Source organism: Perna viridis, chromosome 2 (genome assembly GCF_037379345.1).
Source record: "Perna viridis isolate PV_CMFRI_1.1 ecotype Kerala chromosome 2, ASM3737934v1, whole genome shotgun sequence".
NCBI classification, from domain to species: domain Eukaryota; kingdom Metazoa; phylum Mollusca; class Bivalvia; order Mytilida; family Mytilidae; genus Perna; species Perna viridis.
The window spans coordinates 27755861-27779541 of NC_142446.1; the positions used below are offsets into that span (position 1 = coordinate 27755861).

The window sequence follows — 23681 nt, forward strand, 5'->3', positions numbered from 1 at the left end:
CTAACACTAAAATCACCGAAGATAAGTTTAAGTGACCCAAAAGAATAAACAATTTCTGAAATCAATCGTGGTAACCATTAATATAACGAGAATGGATACTGTAAATACGTAAAAGAGACAACAACCTCAACGGAATGAAAAATGTCAACTCCAGGCCATTCATGGCGAGGACAGGCTGCAGCTGACACCAAAGCAGAATTATACACAAGTACAACGAAAGAGTTGCCTTTATACATTTCAGGAATATAAAAGTAAACTGAAATCGAAACCGTAATCGAAATAGTACATACATGGGCCAGAAATTCCTAACTTGGGACAGGCACAAAAAATGCGACGGGGTTAAAGTTCTTGGCATGATCACAACCCCCCCTTTTAGATCTGGCCACTGTGGAAAAATATTACACATTTAAACATACTTTAAAATCAGTTAAAAAAAAAGGGCTGAGTCCTCTATTTAAATAGAAATAAAGAAACTGATTACACTTACACAAATGCACAAACCAGTGACTATTAACAATTAACTGACATACCAGCTCCAGACCAGTTTAAACGTACAAAAAGTTCAGTGTATATAATAGCAATACCATTCCCAAATGCGGGGTTGATAACCACGTTAAATCATAAGTCGCATAATTAGGACACAACCCGTGCCATATTGAAACTACTTTGAAAAATAGGGTGTGTTAGTTTCTATGTAAAGAGCCTATGAGCGAATAAATGTTAATACAGAATATGCTATCTTTATGCGTTTGACAACAATATCATGACTGTATCCCTTACGAATGAGTCTATTCAGCGATTTAACTAACTTATTGTGAGTATTGAGCTTTTCCTCTAATACCTAATCAAAAAGTGTAAGAGTGAGATAGAAAACTAAATTCTAAACAGATTGTCCTGGGCATTTTATTTCGTCCTGCATAAATCCAAAATATTTTTCATTACGATCAGAAAACCATGACAGAATACAGCAGATAATGATTTGTCATTGACCTTAATAATGTACATGTTCTGAATGAATATCAAAGTACTTCCTTGTCCGACTAATTTCAATTTATCAATAAGGTAAGTAAGAAAAATAGCAATGAACTGTTGCTTTCCTGTATTAATATGACTTTTTTTTAGTTTTTTTTTCATATATAAAAATAGGCATAGTCTATATGTTGCACGAAAATGCAACTGTTTTGAAATAAAATTCCATTGTGACGTCTGTAAAATTGGGTGAAATTTATGTGAATACAACAAATTAAACTTGTATACTAATAATATCTCTACAAAATCACATTATATTCACATTTAATTTGTTTGTGACATATAAGTAAACAATTGGCTTTATTTAATTGCAAAAATAATTTTGTTTTGATTTCCATAACAAACAAGTTGTAGCATGTTCATTGATCGATCCGGTAGATGAGTGATCGTTAACTTGGTTAGAATAGTGTTGGATAAACACAAAAGATTGAAGAATTTTAATGATATAACTTTAAAATTAACCTACATTATTGTTTTTGGTAGGACGTTGACTTTTTTCTTTAACATATACAAGGTTTCCAAATGAAAAAGCATGATATCATGATATAATCTTTATATATTTTGATAAAGTACACTATAAACAATGATGATGAGAAACTACTACTCAACTAGTATCACAAATACTTAAGGTCATTTCAATTCAATTAAAGTCAAAATTCACACATATAGATTCAAGGTGGAATATTAATGACAATGATGTTCCTGACTACTATAAAATATAAACAGTTTCAAAAAAGTTATATTTGTGTTTTAAATCCATAATATATATTAATAGCACAATGTCCACCCAACCAGAGAAAAATACGAAGGAAGCGAAAACTTCAAGTCTTGTCAATAAGTCTCTACAATGTATGGAATGCAGAACGGAGTTCAATGAAGATGTCAACTATCCGGTCCTTCTCAAATGTCTACACACAGTTTGTGCACCATGTCTTAGAAATAGTCTTAATGACTCGTCAGTGCAGTGTCCTCAATGTAGTCTTACAGTTCGATTATCTAGAAGTTCCATTGACGAACTACCAGTAGATTACGCAAGACTTGATCGCGTCAGATACAACAATTTAAACGCAAAACATATTTGTGCCAACTGTGAAACGGATGTTGAGTTCAGGTGCCAAGACTGTGAGATTTTCTTATGTGTTACTTGTAAACAAAACCATACAAAGATTAGAAAAATGAGGAGTCATTCTATTATTGCTATTTCAGATATTGCAGATGCTTCCGATTTGAAGCAAGAAATGCTATGTAAAATACCTGAGCACAAAAACCGACCACTTGATGTTTATTGTGATAGTGATATGTGTAAACGGGCAATGTGTAGTATGTGTTGGATGGATGGTCATGCAGATAATGATGAACACAAGCGAAAAGACATTACTATTGCATTTGAAGAAAAAAGAGACGCTATGTTGATTGCAGCCGACAAGCTTAATGCAAATAATGGACAATTCGGAAATATAGAGCGAAAAATTGATACAGAAATGGATACTATAAATAGACAAACCATTGATACAGAATTTGAAATTACAACTTTCTTTGACACTTGTATCCGAATTCTTGAGAGAAGGAAACAATCATTACTAGAAGAATTGAATGCCTTGTCAGAGACTAATTTGGATAAATTGCGAAACCAGAAATCTGATGTTAAGAGCAGGAAAGATAAAATATCGCATGCAACATTATTTCTTGAACAATCGTGTACATCAAGAAATCCCGCGGCATTTTTGGGTTTAGCTCCAACAATAATGGATCATTTTCAAAATCTAGATAACATTAAGTCAGCTGAAACGAAGGATCTTGGCACGACAATCTTTCTTCCTGACGAAAAAGGGAGCGAATTTCACAAGAGTTTAAAGCAATTTGGCTCTGTTATAACCTTTGAAAAGAAAATATCAATACCAAATACAGTATATAGAAACATAAGTTCTTCCTTTGAAATATTCATGAAAGGCAGTCCTGAGATTTCTTCGTCATATGATGTGTCAATTGTAATAGAAGAGCAAATTACAGGGAAAAAAGCAATCCTAGAAACTAATTACGCGGACAACTATCTGTACAAAGCAAATTGTACCATCAACTGCGTAGGAAAATATCGATCGGAAATCTTAGTTAATGGAGTTGTAATTGCGGAATGCATTTTAGAATGCATAGAGAAAGAGGGTGGTATGTGATATATAAAGATAGCTTTTTAAAAAAAAAAAAAAAAAAAGGACAGACTTCACTTTGTATTTAAGAATTGTAAATTACAATAGTAAAAAGGTAAATTTTTTCGATGAATAAAAAAAAATTGTAATAAATACTAGCTGATAATTTTAATGCTTTTATACGTTTGTCAATTTCTTTGATTTCAGATGCTTTGAAATACGACTCAGATGAAAACGAGGTTCCTGATGATGATGGAGATGATAATGGGGGTAAGTTGTTATTCTTCAGATAATACTTCAACAAGAAAGGAAGGAAACTATTACAGTTACGTAAATACTCTGGTAAAAATACAACAATTAAGTAAACAAATATTTAATACAGGGTGTATTCCAAATTTACTTCTGAACGTATTATCCACTGGACAACATTATTGAGTGTGAATCTGTTTTTGGCTGACAATTCATTTCTATATCTGAACTTAAAATAAGATATAACATTACGTTTTTGGCCGTTCTCATAAGTTCACTTTTTTAATTCATTACAGTTTTCTCTTAAATACATATTGATACTCATGTAAACATGTCAATAAACAATGTTGATATAATAATTCTGAAGTGTATATTTCAGAATCAATGTTCTGTAATGGGAAAGAATACAACGATTTGTCTGACGACTGTGGTAAGTGTCAATATGAATTAATACTTGTTCATATCCCAACTCATACGTTACGCCAGAGCTTGCCGAAACTACGCAGACTTTTTGCACCGCGCTAGAACTCTAATAAATAGGCTTCTGGAACATGGTTATGTTGCTACAAGATTGAAGTCATCACTACAGAAATTTTATGGTCGTCATCATAAACTCGTGGATCGTTATGGTGTATCCATCTGCACCATGAAAACTGATTTATTCATCGGGTCATAGATTTCCTTTCCTCGTTTGTCTACCCCGGACTTGACTTTTAATGAGTAACTCGGAGGGTGTTTCTAGAAAAGCAGAGGACGCTTACCCTACCAGTGCACCTGGTCCATGCTCCCAGTTTTTAGTGGAGTCCGAGTTGCTCATTTGCTTTTGTTACGTTGTATGTATGATTTTAGTTACTTTATGTTCTTTGTTGTGTCTGTTTTCCATGTCTGGTCTTTGTTCCTGGATTACATTCTATTGACTAGCGCTATAACCTTGGTTCCCTTGATTACTCCTATAGATTTGTTTGAATTTAGAATCTGATGGAAGACGGCATTTTTCTTTTCTGTATAGGAATTTTCTTAAAGCTTATATTTTTTTATCAAATATATGTCATTGGAAAAATAAGTTTGTGAATTTCCTTAATCTTTGTAAAAAAAAACGATTCCAAATTATCTTCGAAATATACCGAAGAAAATGTTTTCAAAACGATGGAATTTTTGATCGGCAACATATTTGTCCAGTGTGGCAGACGCTTTTTAACAAACGGTCGGCATTCCAATGGGGACAAATTGAGCTCCTCTTCTGGTTGACCTGTTTCATTCTTATTACTTTATAGCTGATTTGTCCCGAAGAAAGGACCATCGTTTAGCCAGATTCTTTGATCGCAGTTTCCCCTTTATAGATGACATTTTATCGATAAACAATCATAGTTTCAGAGATGTTATAACGTATAAGTTTGTGTTTTTTTTTCGCGTGTAGAAAAATTCGCTTTTTTCTTCAAAAATTGAGTGAGGTATTTTTAGCGTAATCTAGTTTTTGCCGCAGAAAACAGTTCAATGAATACCAAATTCTCTAGTGATTGACGAAGAACAATCCCCAGCAGCAGACCACATTCGTGTGGAAAATATGTTTCCATTCATTATTTATCTTTTCAATAAAATATTTTTTTATGTTTACTTTTCGTGTTCGTACGCACACCAGGGGTTTCACTTAAACAATGGTCTCAACTCCGACAGTTTATAAATATATGTTAAAATTTGCCAAACTTGTATTTTAATTTTTTGACATCTAAAAAACATTTCATCAAGCAGATTAAAGGATTAGTTGACAATTGTTGTCACCTTTAATTGATCTTTTGTTATTTGATAATTAAATGACAATGGGCACGAGAACAGTTTGACACTCGCATCTACCCAAAAGTACTTGAGATAAAAATATTACAGCCACTGTGAAGTCGGCCCCATATCTTGACATATACTTAGAGATCGATGGAAAAGGAAAACTTTTGACCAAACTATACGAAAAACGCAATAACTTTTCATTCCGTATTGTCAACTTTCCTTTCATCTGTGGCAACATCCCTTCAGAGCCTGCGTATGGATATCATGTCACAGCTCATACGCTATGCCAGACCTTGCCGCAACTATGCAGACTTGACTTTTTGTACCGCACTACACTTCTTATAATTAGGCTTCTTGAAAAGTGTTATGTTGCTACAAGATTGACGTCATCACTACAAAAGTTTTATGGTCGTCATCATGAACTCTTGTTACGGTCGTTACGGTGTATCCATCTGCACCATGAAAACCGATTTGTTCAAAGCGTCATAGTTTTCCTTCCTCTTTCGTCTTCCCCGGACTTGATTATTTACGGGCAAATCGGTGGATGTATATTCAGAAAGCAGAGGACGCTTACCCTACCGGTGCGCCTGGTCGTGCTCCCAGTTTTTAGTTGAGTTAGAGTTGCTCATTTACTTTGTACGAATATTTTGGGTTATTTTATGTGTTTTGTTGTGTATGTCTGTTTTCCCTGCCTGGTCTTTGTCCCTGGATTACATTCTTTTGATTTCCACAAGAGTCTTGGTTCCCTTGATTATTCTTTTAATTACTGTAATTGAGATGTAGATGAGATTTCTGATTAAAAGAAAACGAACTTTATACACACTGTATTCAGTCTGTCTTGAACTGGATATACATATTTTGTAACATTTCTGCAACGTACTTATACTGTATGCCTGTTTCTGTTATTTATAATTAAAACATTTAAAGATATTTCAGATGTGTAACTTAGATATAATATCACAACAATGAATCAGAAAAAGTTTCGAAATATTGTTTATTTTCAATATTTTTTTTTTCAAATTTTATACATATTTTAGGTTCATCTGATGTATACCTGGAAGAAGAGGATGATGATACAGGTAAAAACTTACATAAAGTGGAAACTATTAAATATTTATTTTTATTAGGTATGAGCAACAGAATAGAAGTTATCAAGAAAAGAGAAGACACAAGATGCTCACACTTTCGCTTCAAGAACCTAGTTTTTGCTGAAATTTAGTTTGCACAGCAAATAATAGTTTCTTTGTTATTTGCTTAATCTTTGTTTTCCCAGCCTTGTTGTTGACCTTTTACATCTTAAATTTAACTAAGGATATAAGAAATATTTTGGAATTAACATTATTTTTATTTTGGTGGAAATGAAAGGGCGTGTAATTTCTTTTACAATCAGATAAGATACATTACCTAATTTTTATAACTTCATCTTACTAATGGAATATTCAAATGATTCAAGGGTAATCAAGGGAACAAAGATTCTAGCGGAAATCAAAAGAATGTAATCCAGGGACAAAGACCAGACATGGAAATCAGACATACACAACAAGAACATAAAGTAATTAAAATAATACATACTAAGTAACAAAAGCAAATGAGCAACTTGGATTCCACAAAAAAAAACTGGGAGCATGAATGGACCGGGTACACCGATAGAGTAAGCGTCCTCTGCTTTTATAGAAACACCCACCGAGTTGCTCATAAGTCAAGTCAGTAAACTGAAAAGAAAACAATTCATACCGAGGCCAGACATTCCTGACTTGGGACAGGCTCAATAAATGCGACTGGTTATTTTCTAACGTTTACGTTTCTGCAATGATACTTATACTGTATGACTGTTTCTGTAATTCATTCTGAAAAATAAATGTTATGACAAGATTCAGAAGTTATTTTTGTTTAATATTTTCTTCAGTATATCAAATTTTATATCCCAATCAGGAAGTGAGCACCAAGAAATCCAAGAAGGAAGAGTTTCTGTGAATGGTTTGACTGCTGACATATCAACAGACAAAATGGAGGCGTATTTTGACAAGGTTTCTGACAAAAACTGTGTAGTCAATATCGAGGTGGACTCTGATGGTGAAACCATTACCGTTGTATTTGAGAGCCAAAGTGGTAAAAAGCATTTTTTTATCTATTCATAAGGCTAACAAAGCAGACATAAAGAAATTCTACTTCTTTTCTGTTAAATATGCTTTCAATTTATTTTCATAATTGATTCATAGTTTAATTTTATTTGTAAGTAAAAGAATAATCAAGGGAACCAAGGTTCTAGCGGAAATAAAATAAAAAGTAATCCAGGGGCAAAGACCAAACATGGAAACAGACAGACACAACAAAGAACATTAAGTAACTATAATAATGCATACAATGTAACAAAAGCAAATCCACGAGTTCATGATGGCGACCATAAAACTTCTTTAATGATGACTCAATCTTGTAGCAACATAGCCCTGTTCCAGAAGCCTAACTGTAAGAAGTCTAGCGCGATACAAAAAGTCTGCGTAGTTACGGCAAGCTCTGGCATAATGTTTGAATTGTGATATGTGATAAAAGTATGCTAATACAACTATAATTTACTATCACCATTTTATCATTATCAACTATGTATATAACTAAAATAAGACTATGTATTTTTAATTGTAGACATGGATAAAATTTGTGGTGAACACATAATTGAAGGTCAAAAATTGACAGTCAAATTAAGCGGAAGGGAAAAAATACCAATTCCAAGATCGGTAGTAATTAAAGACTTGAACAAGAATAAAATCAAGTTTCTATCAAATTCATCTGTAAGTAGAGACGCCATAGACAAACGCCTTCAGCGACTATATGCAAAGGTAGACTGGTCCTTTGAAAATCCAAATGGCGATGCTCTACGCATTGACTGTGAGTTAAGACCTGTTATGGAAAATTTCAAACGAAAGGCTAGGTTTTGGGACAAAGTGGTGGAGCATGAGATCGACAAATTCATGGAAACGTTATCTGTGACTGAGGAAAAGATAAAACGAGAAGAATGGGATTTCATGGAAGAACGAGTCAATGACATTCAAGTGAGGAACAATCAGCGAGTCTCAATATTTGAAGATACTAAAAATTTGTACGTCATCATTGTAGGCTACATCATTCCATGTAAAGAGGCAAAAGCAAAAGTTCTTCTTTTAACAACAGATGTTCAGGTCCATGAAAAACTCGAAGATTTTCAGATACATTTGTTGAAAGAAGGCAAGGTCTTAGACTCAATTAACCAGCAATATAAAGGAATAAAGATTGTTGCACAAGGCGCACGTCATCTTGTCAAATTTTGCGGAACAGCCGCTGTAGTTGCTGCTGCTAAACAGAAAATGGCTGATATACTAGATCAAGTTTCCGAAGTACCAATTCATGGTTTCACTGCTGAGAAAATTAAACTATTACAGGCTCAAGATGTGAAAGCTGTTCTTGAAGATTTTCTAATCGAAAATGGACAAGTTGGGGCATGGAGAATTAAAAGTGACAACACGTTAGTGATGTGTGCTTTGTCTGAATCTACTGCCAAAAATGCTGCTCAATTAGTCGAAGAATCCGTAGTTGAGATTGACGTGAGTCCTCATCCAGATAAAAAGATGTGGGATAAAGAGGTTGAAGATGTTAAAAAGAAAAAAGGAGGGCATGTAGATATAATGACGACTGATGACAACAAAGTTGTTATATTTGCAATTCCGAAAATGAACGCAAGGGCTATAGAAGAGCATGTCAAAATATTCCATAAATATCCAGACAAGAAGGTACGCGGAACAGCGCACTTTAGTACAAAGTCAGGACAAAACATTACAACAGTGGTCGGCGACATCACGGATCTTGATAATGATGTCATTGTCTGTAGTTCTAACAGATCGTTAAACCTAAGTGTTGGTGTTGGAGAATCTCTTATTAAGAAAGGTATGGTTTAATACAGTCGGTTAAAATACAGCCAATTTGTAAGGGTTTAATTATCACATAGAACAGAAAAAATCATTAAATGTGAATCTAGGAATTGTATTTGCAGTGCAGAAAATTTGTTCAACTGATGTTTCGATAAACCTTATATTTTCAACTTCTTTATCCCATATTTTCGTTTTAAGATCAATATGATGTACCAAGTAGTTTAAATTTCCGCTATTACAATAATTCCAACGATATTAAACATGAAGAATGATTTGAATATTATAAAGTCACTAATAAAATGCTACAAAACAGTTATGTAAGTTAAGGTTTCAGTACATATACTGTTCAGCTCAAGAATATTCTGGCATTGTGTGCGTAATTATTTTGTTATGGATTTGCACTAGGCTTTTACATTGTTTCTGAAATTTAGATTCAATGCATGTCATTTTAAACTGTCGTTTCCTTGAAATTTAAAACATGCTTTAATTACGACAAGACATTTCCTTTTTTATTCGTTGAAGGTGGGAACCAAATACAGAAAGAATGCCACGATTACCTTGCAAAGAAACAATCGAAACAACTTGAAGAGGATGAAGTATTTTTTACTACCGCCGGAAAATTAAGAGGCAAAATGGTAGCTCATATTGGCGGAAGAACTTGGTCGCAAAATCTAGACAAAGAAAAAGCGTCAATGTTAAAAGTAGTGTATAAAACTATGCAGAAAACCACTGAAAAGGGTCTTGTTAGTTTTGCTATACCAGCAGTGTACACGGGACATTCTGGTTTTCCTGTCAAAGACGTCACTGAATGGATTGTAGAGGCTGTTGACAAGTTTCTACAGGATCATGGACAACAGACAACCATTAGAAACATTTATCTCTGTGACAAGATTAAAGAAACCGTGGATGCATTCGCGATTGCTTTGGAAAGGTATTATAGTCTCGCTTACAAAAGAGAGTGAGGATGACATGCGTTTTGTGTAATTGCAATTTATTGTAGATGTATCTTTCATATGGCTCTACAAGTAGTGATTGTATCTCCCATAGATTACTGCATGTTATTAGTCACATTTCTATTGGTCATTTTTTTACTCTACTTTTGGTTTGTTTTTCTTTCTATTCGCCCGTTCATCACATTCCTGTATGTTTAACTCAACAAACCACCAACTACCACTTTAAATGAACTAGATATGTAATGTTCTTAGCTGCATATACTCATTTTAGTGATAATGAACATAGACACCTTAACTGGTCTTGTTGGGAAAATCTGCTTTACGTATGCACCCCTCGCTCATAAACTTTTAACAAAACATAAGTGTTACATAATGGTGTGTGTACTGATATTTGATATAACTGAACAAACGTTGATTGTCATGATAACTTATTACATAATAGTTTAAGTTAAAGCTCCCCTTAAAATACCCGACTTCAGCAAATTTTGTATGCATAAACAGAATGTATGCAAATCACTTTATAATATCTTAGTTTGTTTTTGACATCTTGTAAGTGTAGTTTAATGAAATATTACACCCTGACCCCAGGAAAGAAATGTTGGATAATATTAAAATAATTTGGTTAAACCCTTTGTCAGCTTTTATGAGGGTTTTAAAGATTGCCTTTCAACTACAAAAAAATTATGTAAAACTAATAGGTTTTTTTTAATTGAAGATATGTTACCCACTGTATCTGTTATAAGATTGTATACTTCGAAAACAAAAACGGCCAATGAATAAACCGCTTCACGGATTTTATAAAATTTCAGGAAATGTTGATAAACTTTGCAATGAACTTTATGAGATGGTTAGGTTATCCATTTTGTATCCACGGCTTCTCATCAACAGCTTGATATAGTTAACTTTCTGTGAGTGGTATCATTGAGCACCTGCTCTTTCAATTTTTGGTTTCAATGATTTTTGTTTTTTTCTTAATTTAACATACATGCTCCTGATAACTAAGACGGATACTAAGAGAGATGGTGAACAGCTAAAAAAATGCACCAGCATGTAACCTATAGCAAATACTTTCAGAGATCACCAAAAGATCTTCAGCAAGTATGAACACACCTTTAAGTAAGCTCATTTTTTATTCGAAGCTCTTCCTAAACCATTGATAGACTTTAATCATAATCTGGTAATGTCATTGTACACCTGATATTTTGATCTTAATTAATTGGGGGTTTCAGTATGCGTAACATGGACTTAGCCCAATTATCAGATGGATAGTTCAGGTACGCATTTTGTTTCAATAACTTTTCCAAAAGCACTTGACGGATCTTGTAGAAAAATTCTAAGACTGTTGACTTTTGAAGAAATCAGTTATATGAAAAAGATGGAAAACGCTTTAGCATTAATAACAGAATGAGACGTGTGTGTTTTGTGTTTGTGTTTGTGATCTATAAAGTTCTTTTAAAAAAAAGAGGTCGCAATTTCAGGTTAACCGTTTGAGTTGTGAGTAAAAACGAAGTACGTTGGGGTTTCTTGAATGTTTTAATATAGGAGTAATATATAGGAAAATCACGCCACGCTTTTCACAGAGTTTAATTGAGAGCTTTACTCTAATGTTTATTTCGAGATAAAGTGAAATTGACTCCACATTTGTCAAAAAGTAATTATGAAACTTTAATATTGCGAGCACGCCAGAGAAGCAGTGACAATTACGACTTTGGTGTGGTCCGGTCAAGAATCGAACCCACGACCTCCCGCAATCGAGACAAACACGCGAGACCCTGAGACCACCGATGCGATTATTATGAAGTAATATGCATGCATATGCCCCAAAGCAGCTTTGATTTTTTTTTATTTTATTGTAAAAGGTTTTCTTAAATAAAGCTTATGTTCCTGAAAAGTACTTTTTATATGCGTTGCATGCGATACATTTATTGAACAAAGTGTTATGATTTTTTTTATTCAATAAAATTAAAATAATATTGATATAGATATTTAAGTAATTCTTTGTTTGCATCAAAATACTGCAGTAAAAGTAAACATATCTTAGTCATTTTAAGAAACCAATCAAGTCCATCCGAATATACCTCACAAAATTGTGCATAGTTCATTTTCCCATAAGGCTCCTCTTATACACTGCATAAGAAAAAACTAAGATTTATAGTGATAAATCTTTACATTATATACATTTTACAATATATTCACAAAGATAACATCGATGACAGCTATACGTGCAGACAATAGAGGCAAAATACGAAATCCGTTTGTTGAATAACACTAAAAGAGTCGTATAGATCACTATTTGTCCATGAGCGGATACCTCTGTGTAGCAAAGATTTTTTTAATAAGTCATTTACGAAATTAATACTTTAGTCATTGACTCAATATTCTATAAATAAAAGAAGACGTATGACATACCATGTGTTCAAACTGTACTATAATTGAAGATTGAGTTTTTGGATCTATAGTTTGATACTAGAACCTTTCAATAAAAAGGCTCTTAATTAGAATATAGAAAGAGAGAAAAGGCTCAGGTGCTATTCAGCTTTGATTTTCTTTAAGGGAGGTGTCAAAAACACAATAGATAAGCATATTTGAAAATATCTTTTTTTCCTTCAAAAAGTTTAAATGTAAAACTGCATTTAAGTGCAAATCCAGAAAGAATGGTTTTACTTATCACTTGCGATGTTGAAACTATCATTTGAAGAATCCATTAACTTCAACTGTTTTTGCATTTGTCGTAGTTTGTACACCAATATACCTGCGATTGCAGCCAGTGCCACAATCAAAATGGTAATAAATGTTGTAAACACTACCACAGGCTTTGAACCAAAACAGTTTCCAGATGATGGTCTGCCACCTAATCGCTCCATTGTTGGCGTTTGTCTTATGCCTGTGATATCAATATTATATTGAATCGAGATTTTTATCGAAATTTTATAGAATATCTATAATGTTTAATTATATGCAAAAGAATTACACTTTGAACATGTTTAGATATGATCGAAGACAGAAAATAGTAGATCATATATGATCAATCAAACATTTATTTGAATTGATAAATATGTGCACAAAAGTTAAACAACAGTTTTCGTATTCAAAAGCTTTTAAAGATAATTGCATTACCATGAAATATTCAGCGAAACTATGTGAAACATTACAATATTTTAAGTTAAGCGTAACATAAGGTGCCATAACACCAGTTACCATTGAGCGGGATAATTTTAGTCTCTTCGTAATTTTAATCAAAATACTAGTAGTTTTAAACATGAAAAATAACATTTCTGTTGAAGTTATGTTGACCAATATTACCTGTGTTGGCTGTGGTTGTTGGTCCATTGTTTACAGTCAGTGTTTGGTGGTTTGACGTCTGTTGTTTTCCGATGCTTACAGTGCCATTTGTTGGAAGTCTAGTGTTTACATTTTTAGTCAACAGAACATTTTTGGTTGATGATGTTCCCAAAACAATGGAGTTTGTAGAATTTCCAGCTCTGTTATTGGTGCGTGCAGGTGTGAAAATTTTGTGAGTTGGTCCTGTAGACGCTACTTTTAGTGTCGTAGGAGATGTCGATGACGAAGTAGATGAAAATGTTGTCGTTGTCGTCGTCGTTGATGTACTTGTCGTAGTTGTAGGAGTGGTAATTGATGGCGTCGTAATTTTATTACAATATGCTCCCATTAATGTAAACCCTTGAGGACAAACACATCTAATATTCTGACTTGACCCAATTCGAGTACAGGTTTGATTTCCACGACATGGATTACTAGTGCATGGATCAACAGGTGAATCTGAAAAAAAAAAACATCGGTGTACATTAATAGATTATTTTTAATTTTTTGATTTCGTATTAGCTGTTAAAAAATTAGAATCCTTATAATTTTATTTCTAATGCATTCTATTTTGTTTGATATTAATAGTGTGGACCTGCGTTAATGACGTCAAAACACAGGGATATATCCAAATAAAACATTGGCAGTTGCATATAGTTGGAGCAAGACCGTGTCATCGTGGTCACAAAACCATACTATACAAAATAACCTAGTTTAATCAAAGAAAACCAACCAAAAATTAAAGCTTGCAACAAATCAAATTAAATTGTTATGAAATAACAAGTGAAAATAAGCATATACAACGTACGTGTGTTCGGACGGACAAAAGGAATATAGTAAAAAGTATAGTTAGTGCCATGGAAAATAGAATTTCAGGTTCTTCCCAAGTCGAAATCTGGGATGCACGCATACACACATAAGAATGTCAATATATTTATAATTTCAATACATTGTAAACTATCGATTTTGGAAAGTTTTCATACATTGCATGTTGCACAATGCATTTCTTGGTTTCTCAATAAATGTGTTGAAATATGCTTTTTTTCATGCGTGTACAATTTGGGAAATTCAATTTTTTTTTAAAGAAAGAAATACACAGGCAATAGAAATAGATATCTCATTCCAAACTATGTGTTTACTGTTTCTTTGACATATTACGGATGTTCTCCCAATCTTAGTTTTATGGGAACATACATTTACAGTGAATAAAGTGATTTTTGCAGGAAGTACATATCCCTAACCCAGAATTACATAGAAAAATCAAAATATCTGCTTTTTATGCAATATTTTTATAAATCCAACATTGGGTGAACATGATATCAAGGGAAAGGCTTACATATACATTGCTATGAAATATGCATTTGCCTGCGCAAAAAAAAAAAAAAAACTCAAATCACCTGAAAGAATGTACCCCAAAAAACATATTTTAATACATTTAATGAAAAGAAGACATACATTGTATACAGGATGATGCCGTCGACAATTCGTTAAATAATGAAAATATGGTAATTGTATGTGTGCGTCGATCTAGGGTTTGACTTGGGAGTAACCTTAAGCCAGGTGAAAAGGTAGTTCTATTTGAATATATTTTTAGAATAACCCATTTATTTGACAATTAATGACTTAGATATAAGTCGCTATCAATACTTAAAGCCATGGGCAAGTTGAATATTATTATAACATTTTGAAGGTAGATGTTTGTATTACTTACCCCAAGCAATCAACGTAAAACATCGAGTGTCACTTGTATGTCTACAATTAACATGTAAAATTTTATATGAGTAGCATAATATATATCGGCAGATAAATACCGAAGCATCGAAATAAGACATTTCAGAGACAGAATCCAAAGACATGGAAAAAATAGGAAACATGGGCGGTCTACATACACAATGTAGATAATAGAATAAAGTACATACAAAACTGAAGATAAGAAAAACGCAGTACAAAAAACTAAGGCACTTTCAATATGAACTCTCACATAAGTTGATCCGGAAGAGTAAGCATGCCGTGCCTGATAATGATGAGTAAAATTCGATATCATAAGTGTCAAAATCGTGGGGTTTTTGACAGTATCCTAGCTTTATAAAGAAAGTATGCAGATCACGCACAACAGTAAGGGACCAACCATGAAATGTACATTCCCATAGGCTGGAGATGTTGGCGTACTGTCAATTAGAAAAGTTGTCTCTTTAATTTCAAGTTTGGTTTGAACAAAAGTATTAGGATTATCCAGAGATGATATAAAACGGAAACTGAAAGGAGAGAAAATATATGTATGACGACACTGTCGCGTTTATTAACATTTTAATAATCATATAACATTGGATATATATTTATCAACAATGCATGTAAACTTATAATCGCAACGTGAATTAAAGATTTTGACGTATGCAAAACAGTGAAAATGGTGTGTTATTATTTCAATGATAACCATTATACTTAACTAAATCAACTATTCTTTTATTCACAACTACACATAAAAATCAGGTTACAATCTTTCCTGAATTAAAATGACTGTGACATTAATGATTTGGAACCATCAATACACAACAGTGTCGCGAAACATTTCATTAACCTATGTCAATTGATTATCATTCGATTTTCGATTCAGTCGAAATATGCTTAATAAACTATATATTCATCATGAATATTTACCCTGAACTGTCCTCAGCCATTCCACAGACGATGTGATCTCCCTTGTCGGTTGCTTTAGGGGTCCAAGATAACTGCCAGTAGTAAACCCCCTTTCTCGCCGGATCAGGGTTGGGTCCTGTCAACCCCATTCCAGCTGGTCTGGTTAGAGTCAGCTTAGTGATACTTAGAAAAATTGATCATGAAAATTAAAAGTTCGGTTTTGTATTATAAAAGTCATGGAAGTGAAATTGGAGGTTACCGTGCGTTTTTATGTCTAATAACATTGTCAAGGAACAACGCCAAAATAAATAAATTTAAGACACATACAAAACAAACCAAAATGCAAAAGCTTTAAGTTTTTAGAATAAACAGTGATCAAGAAGCGAATTAAATGTAGCGGTTAGGTGATTAAAAAACGATTTTTTATACGTGTCATTTCCGGTAAATTTGAACATATCTTCTCTTGTATCTGTTTCGAGATTGTTTCATTTCAATTGAAAAGTTAATCGTGGCAGCCGTAGAATTTGAACAATTTCGAAGTTACATTAGTAAAATAATCAAATTCAATACTGAATTGGAGATGAAATTATATCTGTTTGTTTGTTTGTTTGTTTGTTGTTGTTGTTGTTAAAAACTTATTAAAGATTACTATAAAGAGTAAATTAAATGGACTTTTCAAAAACTCTTCTGTTTTCTCATTTACTGTCGTACACCCAACACTATGACATAACTACTCGTTATACAGGTAATATTTTACTTAATTTAAAGTACTATCCACCATGGTTGATACAGCAACGTATCACATGAATAAGCGGTAATTGGTACATACCCACCCAGATATATAAGATTTTAAAAGATGTGTTTCTAGCCAATCAAAATAACAGAAAATTGCCAGTATTTTGTCGGTACAACAAAGCTATGGCACGCCATTCCCACCAAAAGTATAGGAATAAAATGTGATGTATAATTACATACTCAAAATAATTATTCAGTATCAACAAGTAAAACATTCTATCACATGCATAAGACTTGTACCAATAAATAATACTTAACATGTGAGGCTCACAACTTCACAAGTTAAGACTGAAATAAAAAACGAATGCTTTATAAGAGATGGAACATGTAAGTAATACCACAAGAAGTTAACAAGGTTACCTTTCATTTTTGTTTTGCAAGTTTGCGGCGTAGATTTTCTGTGTGAAAGATTTACCAGCAGGAACACTGATTGTTGTTCCGGCTGTAGGGGTCGGAGACAAAAATTCTGGTTTCCAGTTACATGGTGAAGGTTTTCCTACCAAGTGAATCAAAAACTGAAATGAAAGTTCTAGTGTAATTTTTAAAGAAAATGCTTTTTTCTGCTTATGTGTACACTCAAAAATAGTATTTCCATTGTGATAATTCAACAAAATCTTGCAAACATATTTTCATGGGTATAGCTTATCTAGTTTTAAAAATACTGACCTGAAGAGGAACCGTGGACATTGCCATTGTTTCATTGTACGTTTGATTTCCTATACGAATTACATTTCTTGGAAAATCTTCCATGGTTAGTGCGACGGCATACCACCCGTCCTGTGTGTAATTACTGTGTTTGGTTGCGTTGAATTTTAACGTACAAGTGTCCTAGAAAAATCCAGTCACAGTAGTGCATGTGTTAGAAGATGAAAAGTACGTATATACATGACATGATTTAATTGATTGTATTGTGATAAATGTAAGAACGACAGGAACATCGTTGTTCCTTAAAAGTTTTATTTAATTTATCTTTAAAAAAAACTATTATTGAAAAACGGTTGGATAAGATGTACTTTACTTACATACATGAAATACTTCACTGTATACATATATAAAATACTTCATTCTATATATTCATGAACTACTTATTCTACGCTAGAAAGGCAATATAATACAGGTGATGCAAGTCTTACTAAATTGTTACATATCGAACTCAATTGTGGCATGGCTCTAATTTATAACCAATTCGCAAAGGAGTTTCTCCTTCCACTCATTAGAGACTTTAAAAAAAGCTAAATCATATTACTTTGTCTCATTCCCTAAGCGCTTTCCAAAGAAATCATTACATATATTCGGTGTGTATAAGATTCATATCGCTAAAGATAAAATGTATTTCCATTTCCATTGAAGATATACAATTTGGAAGATATGGCCGCACACAGCTGCCTTAGAATAACGGAAATTCAATCAAACCTCCTTAGATGCTGTCATATTTTCACATGTGATTGAGTTAAATTCAATCAAACCTCCTTAGATGCTGTCATATTTTCACATGTGATTGAGTTAAATTGTTATGCCGTTCTTAGATTTCTTGTTATTTTTGTTTTATACAATATTTGACATCCAATTTGAATCCCTTTGATTCCCTTCATTTGTTAAAGAAAGTCGTCTGTTTTGGTTCTGTATGTATTGTTTGTTCTTTTATTTTCGTTGCTTTTATGTCCCTTATTTTTTTAAACTTTGCTCTAACTCTGGTCTTATTGATTTAAACGTATTATAAATTATTTAAAAGCCACAATGTTGTAAATATGTACCTCGTCTAGGTGTCCCGACGGAACAGCATGACAGACACTGTCACATTCTTCCCCCCTAGCCCATCTACATTTGACTTTATCTCCATTTGGGTCATACATAGGAAGCTTTAACTCGTGGTAGCAAGAAAACTGTAATCTACGGTAAAAACACAATATATACAAAGTAACATTTAGACTAACCAACTTTATTTTGTTTAATTCAAATACTTCATACTAAATATATCTCACTATCAACATTGCAAATAATTGAATGAATAAATCACAATGCTAATAGAATGCAAATTTATAGAAATGTTATTTTTTTTTACTGAATGAGTGACGAAGAACAAATATTCACATTAAAATATTATTTACACCAAAACAGAGACAAGTAAGTCAAAACGGTAAAAAAAGGTGTTTTAAATAATTTAGGCATTTTAGAACATAAAAAAACTCAAGTTAACTTAGGGGTTTTGGCATTTTTACTAAGAATATAAATATTATTGCAAGGTTGAATTCATTGTCAGTAAAAAAATAACATTTGAACAAGGGGTAGTTCAGTGTACACAACAAATAAGATTCCACTGGAAACCAAATCACTATCTATATTTCTGATCTGACAAGGGAAATGTTTTGCGAACGCACGGCTTTGTGTAGGCATAAGATTTAGTATTTTTGTATATTTTGTATAAATGTATATTTTGTATAAATAAAATTCCTTCTGACTTTTTAACCTCTTTAATTTACGGATTAAAACAACTTTCAATTTAAATCAATACATGCACTTAAAGGAATAATTCCTCATGGTATAGCTTATAAATCCCAAGGCGTCTCTTATTGTATCGGGAGAGGATTTTGAGATAACTTTTGTCAATCTCCTATCTTTTCCATGAAGCAATCTATGTAAAAACTGCTTTTGATTTTTGTGCATGTTCTTTTTGCAATCCTGATGGTACTGAGCGGAAGGTCACTGTTTTATGTAGCTCATTCAAATTCCCAGACAATCATTATTCTGATTAGTGTAAACAGTATTTTATTATATAATTACATGACGCTACGAACTAATATATATTACATTCCAATAAAGATTCAAAAACAAGTTTCGAATGAACTTGTATAAATCTGTCTCCTGTTTCTACTGATTATGAAGTCACATTATACCATAACTCATGAGTTCAGGATACCAGCAGTTTTTTGGTAAAAATATACAGTCAAGAAGTTTTCACTTATCACAATTCTCTGCCTGTTGAGAAAGTTTTGAGGGTTTTGATAAAGACATAAAATGTCCGTTTTATACCATTTAACTAACTAGTTGATTACAGATGACCACTGCTGATGCGGTGTTAAATCGCCATATCGGTGTAATACCCTTTACTCCGTAGATGGCTTAACCAGTACTAGTAAATAAACACTTCAAATGGTGTTGGTGAATGAAGTAGATCTAAATTCTTTTAAAGTAATTATGCCAAATTTCTTTGTGAAAATTGCAGAAAGAAAATAATGAAAGAAACAAAAAATATATAATAAATAAGGAATAAAAATAAAAAATTTTAAGATGAAATTTCATGTGAATTTTCATGATAAGGAGTTCATTGTTACATACTCTACATGTATACTTACGTGTACAGGGGTTTACTGGCAGTTATACATGTATACTTACGTGTACAGGGGTTTACTGGCAGTTATAGGACTAGAGTTAGTATAAGGACATACTCTACATGTATACTTACGTGTACAGGGGTTTACTGGCAGTTATAGGACTAGAGTTAGTAGAATTGGTATCATCTCTTGACCTCAGATCAACTGTTGTCTGTAAATTCCAACCATTAGGGTTACCAAAATCAAGGGTCATCCACATGGCACCTACATAACTAACAAAACCTTTATGGTGAGGAATACTTATTTAAAACCAAAACAAACAAAATTAGTACTTAACACAATAATAGTTACTGCTACAATTTAGTAAATATTTTCAGCTTCCTCGAAAAGTTTGTTCTTACTTTAAAATTAAAATATTTCACAAACCTAATCAGAGATGTGACATTTCTAACAATTGAAGCAAGTATTAAGTTTTAATTTTACTTAAGATGACAGCCATCATTGACTGTTTGTTGGTTATCTTGTATTTCTTTTATAATAGTATATTAACTTTCATTTCATTCATCCAATTCAGAGATCCTGCACCAACTAGTTCGCATAGTTTAAAGATGAAACAAGTTGTATTTCAATATATTGTCATACTTCGTTAGGGAATTAAGTACCGAAGACGTATACCTTATAGTGAATGGACCGTCCCCAACAAATACTTGTTGAAATGAATTTTCTCCTTGTTCCCATTTTTCCACGTCCGTTCCCACAGTGCTGGCAGCCGTACAGTAATAAAAGACTGTTCCAACATCTTTCATTTTCATCAAATCACAACCAGAAGTACACTTCCATACTTTGTCCCCAATAAATGATGTATTCACAAATTGCCCTATTTTACTATTACTGCATCCTGGTCCACTTCCAAAGGTCCAACCCATTTTGAATTTGAATTCAATCTTGATATTAAGAAAAAACACAAAGTTACATGAAAAACCGTGTTTTACCATTTCTGTACAATCTGTATTAACTGTTAGTTCTTTTCAGTTTGCTTTTGTTGAATATAAAGATATTTCAAAATAGATCTTTTTATTCGGTCTTTTTAACGGTACTTTGTGAAAAATACCCACGCCACAACTGAATCTATTACAAAGAATATCCAAGTCATTGTTCCCGGTAGGCAGGTTGTGAACGGTGAGTGGGCATGTATCAATTAGATTCAATAAAATTTCCAGTAAAGTTGGCATACACAGAGGTCGAAGCATATTGCATTAATTTAACTAGAAAGATACTATAGTCGGCGTCACATAAATAACATACTGTTAAAATTTGAATAAAAATATTTTCTACGACTTTATTGACACCTTCCGTCGTTTAAATTGTCTTAAATGACTTGCTCATTCGTTTAGCCAAACGGCTTCTCCCTAAACATTGAATCGTTAAATTCCGGTCAGATTTTAATTCTAGGTGGCAATATTTACATTGTAAAAAGTCGGCCATGTTTACAGTGATCGGGTTGCTAGGAGATGTTGTTTACGTTTAAATGTTTTGTCCAAAAACCGAAGAACCCAGAATGCAATTCGGCGTTATTTCGGATATCTCGGATTTATTTTACGCGAACAACGTATAATACCGAGAAGTTGATCAAGCAGACGATTGTCACCGGAGTTCGACGGGAACTTACGCACTTCGTTTGTAAACAAATCGTCCCGTAAAAACCAACATGGCGGATATTAGTATGGGATTTTCCCGTAAGGATTTGTTACGCATGATTTAAGCTAATAAGCGACTTGTTTTTGAGAAGCTGTTTGGCTAAACGAATGAGCAAGTCATTTAAGACAATTTAAACGAGGTTGATATCAATAAAGTCGTAGAAAATATTTTTATTCAAATTTTAACAGTATGTTATTTATGTGACGCCGAGTATAGTACTTACATTTAACAAAAATTTATGAGGCTGTCCATGTAAAAGTCGGGCAAATCCTATGATATGGGTGGCACAGGGTAAATTTTATCCCACTAAATTTTTTGTTCCAATGTAATGTATAAATCATACGTATGTCAAATAAAATAAAGTTTGTTTTAGGCTCAGAAAATTATCTTAAAGTTCCCTAACAATGCAACCAAATTTTGCCCAAATTAAAGAGTCATCTCCCTTTTTTTATGAATTTCAGTGCTTTCTATTCGTTGAAGTTAATCAAAAACCAATTTTAGTTTTGAGAAAGGATGAATATGCCATATGAAAACAATTATTCATGTGCCACCCACTGCCTGGTTTTTGCATGGAATATAAACATATTTGACAATGGGGGTCAACAAGGACGTGTGACAGCGGTGGTTTTAAGGTCTATATACATATCAACAAACAGCAAAGGCTGCGAATCGGCGTCAAAGAGATCAAAATGTTTAGTATTATGTCTACAGTAACTCATTACTTCATCAGATACTGAATATCCAACTTGTGTATCATAGTTATCCATAGGAAAATTTGAAGCAAGTCTATAGAAATATATATTTCAGCTTCCTATAGGCCAGAGTTACATATTGAACATTTATCATTTATCGGGGATGGGGCTGTAATATCTTTTGCGTTCATAATGTTCCTTTTCCATGCGGTAAATCAATTGATTATGAATACTAGTATCCCGAAAATTCTAATCGTCAACAGTATCAGTATTATTATCCGAATCAATAATTATCATGATGAACGTAAAACAGGATCTTGTAGAAAAATGCAGTGCAGGTAACAGTTTGAACAAAAGGGGTGAGTTGCGCTTACGAAAATTTAAGTGGACAGACGAACAGACGTACGGTCAGACAGACAAGGGACTCCTATGTTCCCCTTAACTTTGTTTGTGCTAGGGGGTTTAATGAAGACAAAAAAAATCACAATAAACTTTATTAGAGTATAAATATACACCTATTATTTAAACGTCATTAGTTTAATTTGTTTTTGTTTGCATTCTTTCAAAATAAAAGCAAAGATATTAATAATTTAATTTTTTTTGGGTTTTATCACCATTGACTTCTTAACGTAGTGTTGATGACTTTAATACAATGCAAAAGAACCGCAGTTGTCTTACCGTGTGATCTTTTATTGGTTTCCAACTTATTGTCCCTCCTCTGAAGTGTGAGGATTCACTTAAATGAAAAATCAATAACGTGAAATATGTTATTAAAATAAAATACATATCTACGTTGAAGGTGCGTCGTTTCTTGATATGGGGAAACATTGCCAAACAATATGTATATATTCGGGACGAAACGTTATCATCTGTCACGTGGATAACAATACAGATTCCAATTATTTAAACAGAGGTAGAGTAGACTTCTTTCTGGCAAACATGTAAAATCCCATATTCTTTCTTTGGAATATTTACAAAAGTGTTACAGTTATATTAATCATGTTCATCAAATAAAGTTTGGAATCAAATGGAAGACCACTGAAAGTAAATGTGATGATATGAAAGGATTAAGGGCATTGATATCGGACAATGCATTGTTTTCATGTCAAGAAAATTCCATATGTCTTCACTTTTACAGTACATATTTTGAAAA

At 32.9% G+C, this 23681-nt stretch overlaps 2 protein-coding genes across 6 annotated transcripts in view; one reads left to right on the top strand and one right to left on the bottom strand.

Moving 5' to 3' along the window:
- The first annotated feature begins 973 nt into the window (after positions 1-973).
- LOC148624313 (uncharacterized) lies at positions 974-12030 on the top strand. The gene is made up of 8 exons (XM_088567034.1): positions 974-1062; positions 1805-3192; positions 3381-3443; positions 3802-3852; positions 6239-6280; positions 7134-7310; positions 7842-9116; positions 9623-12030. The coding sequence occupies exons 1-8, from the start codon at positions 1013-1015 to the stop codon at positions 10060-10062; spliced, it is 3486 nt and encodes a 1161-aa protein (XP_088423160.1). The 5' UTR covers positions 974-1012; the 3' UTR covers positions 10063-12030.
- The window catches only part of LOC148624314 (integrin beta-like protein C), a 269209-nt gene continuing 252463 nt past the window's right edge, over positions 6936-23681 (bottom strand). Inside the window, exons 1-11 of one of the 5 annotated variants that reach the window (XM_088567043.1) lie at positions 23207-23340; positions 20814-21082; positions 20270-20410; positions 18561-18696; positions 17473-17634; positions 17167-17321; positions 16033-16194; positions 15086-15126; positions 13357-13833; positions 12806-12937; positions 6936-7048 (exon numbers count right to left, since the gene is read on the bottom strand). In XM_088567043.1, coding sequence (XP_088423169.1) covers positions 7044-7048; positions 12806-12937; positions 13357-13833; positions 15086-15126; positions 16033-16194; positions 17167-17321; positions 17473-17634; positions 18561-18696; positions 20270-20410; positions 20814-21082; positions 23207-23314 — 1788 coding nt within the window. In that variant the 5' untranslated portion in view covers positions 23315-23340 and the 3' untranslated portion in view covers positions 6936-7043. The other 4 variants (XM_088567042.1, XM_088567044.1, XM_088567046.1 and 1 more) reach the window with 4 other exon arrangements.

Bases quoted from the DNA above. Each gene is read 5' to 3' on its own strand.
- LOC148624313 (XM_088567034.1), top strand. From the start codon at position 1,013: ATGAATATCAAAGTACTTCCTTGTCCGACTAATTTCAATTTATCAATA. The intron at 1,063-1,804 runs GTAAGTAAGAAA...ATATATTAATAG, and splicing joins AATTTCAATTTATCAATAAG to CACAATGTCCACCCAACCAG. The intron at 3,193-3,380 runs GTATGTGATATA...CTTTGATTTCAG, and splicing joins ATGCATAGAGAAAGAGGGTG to ATGCTTTGAAATACGACTCA.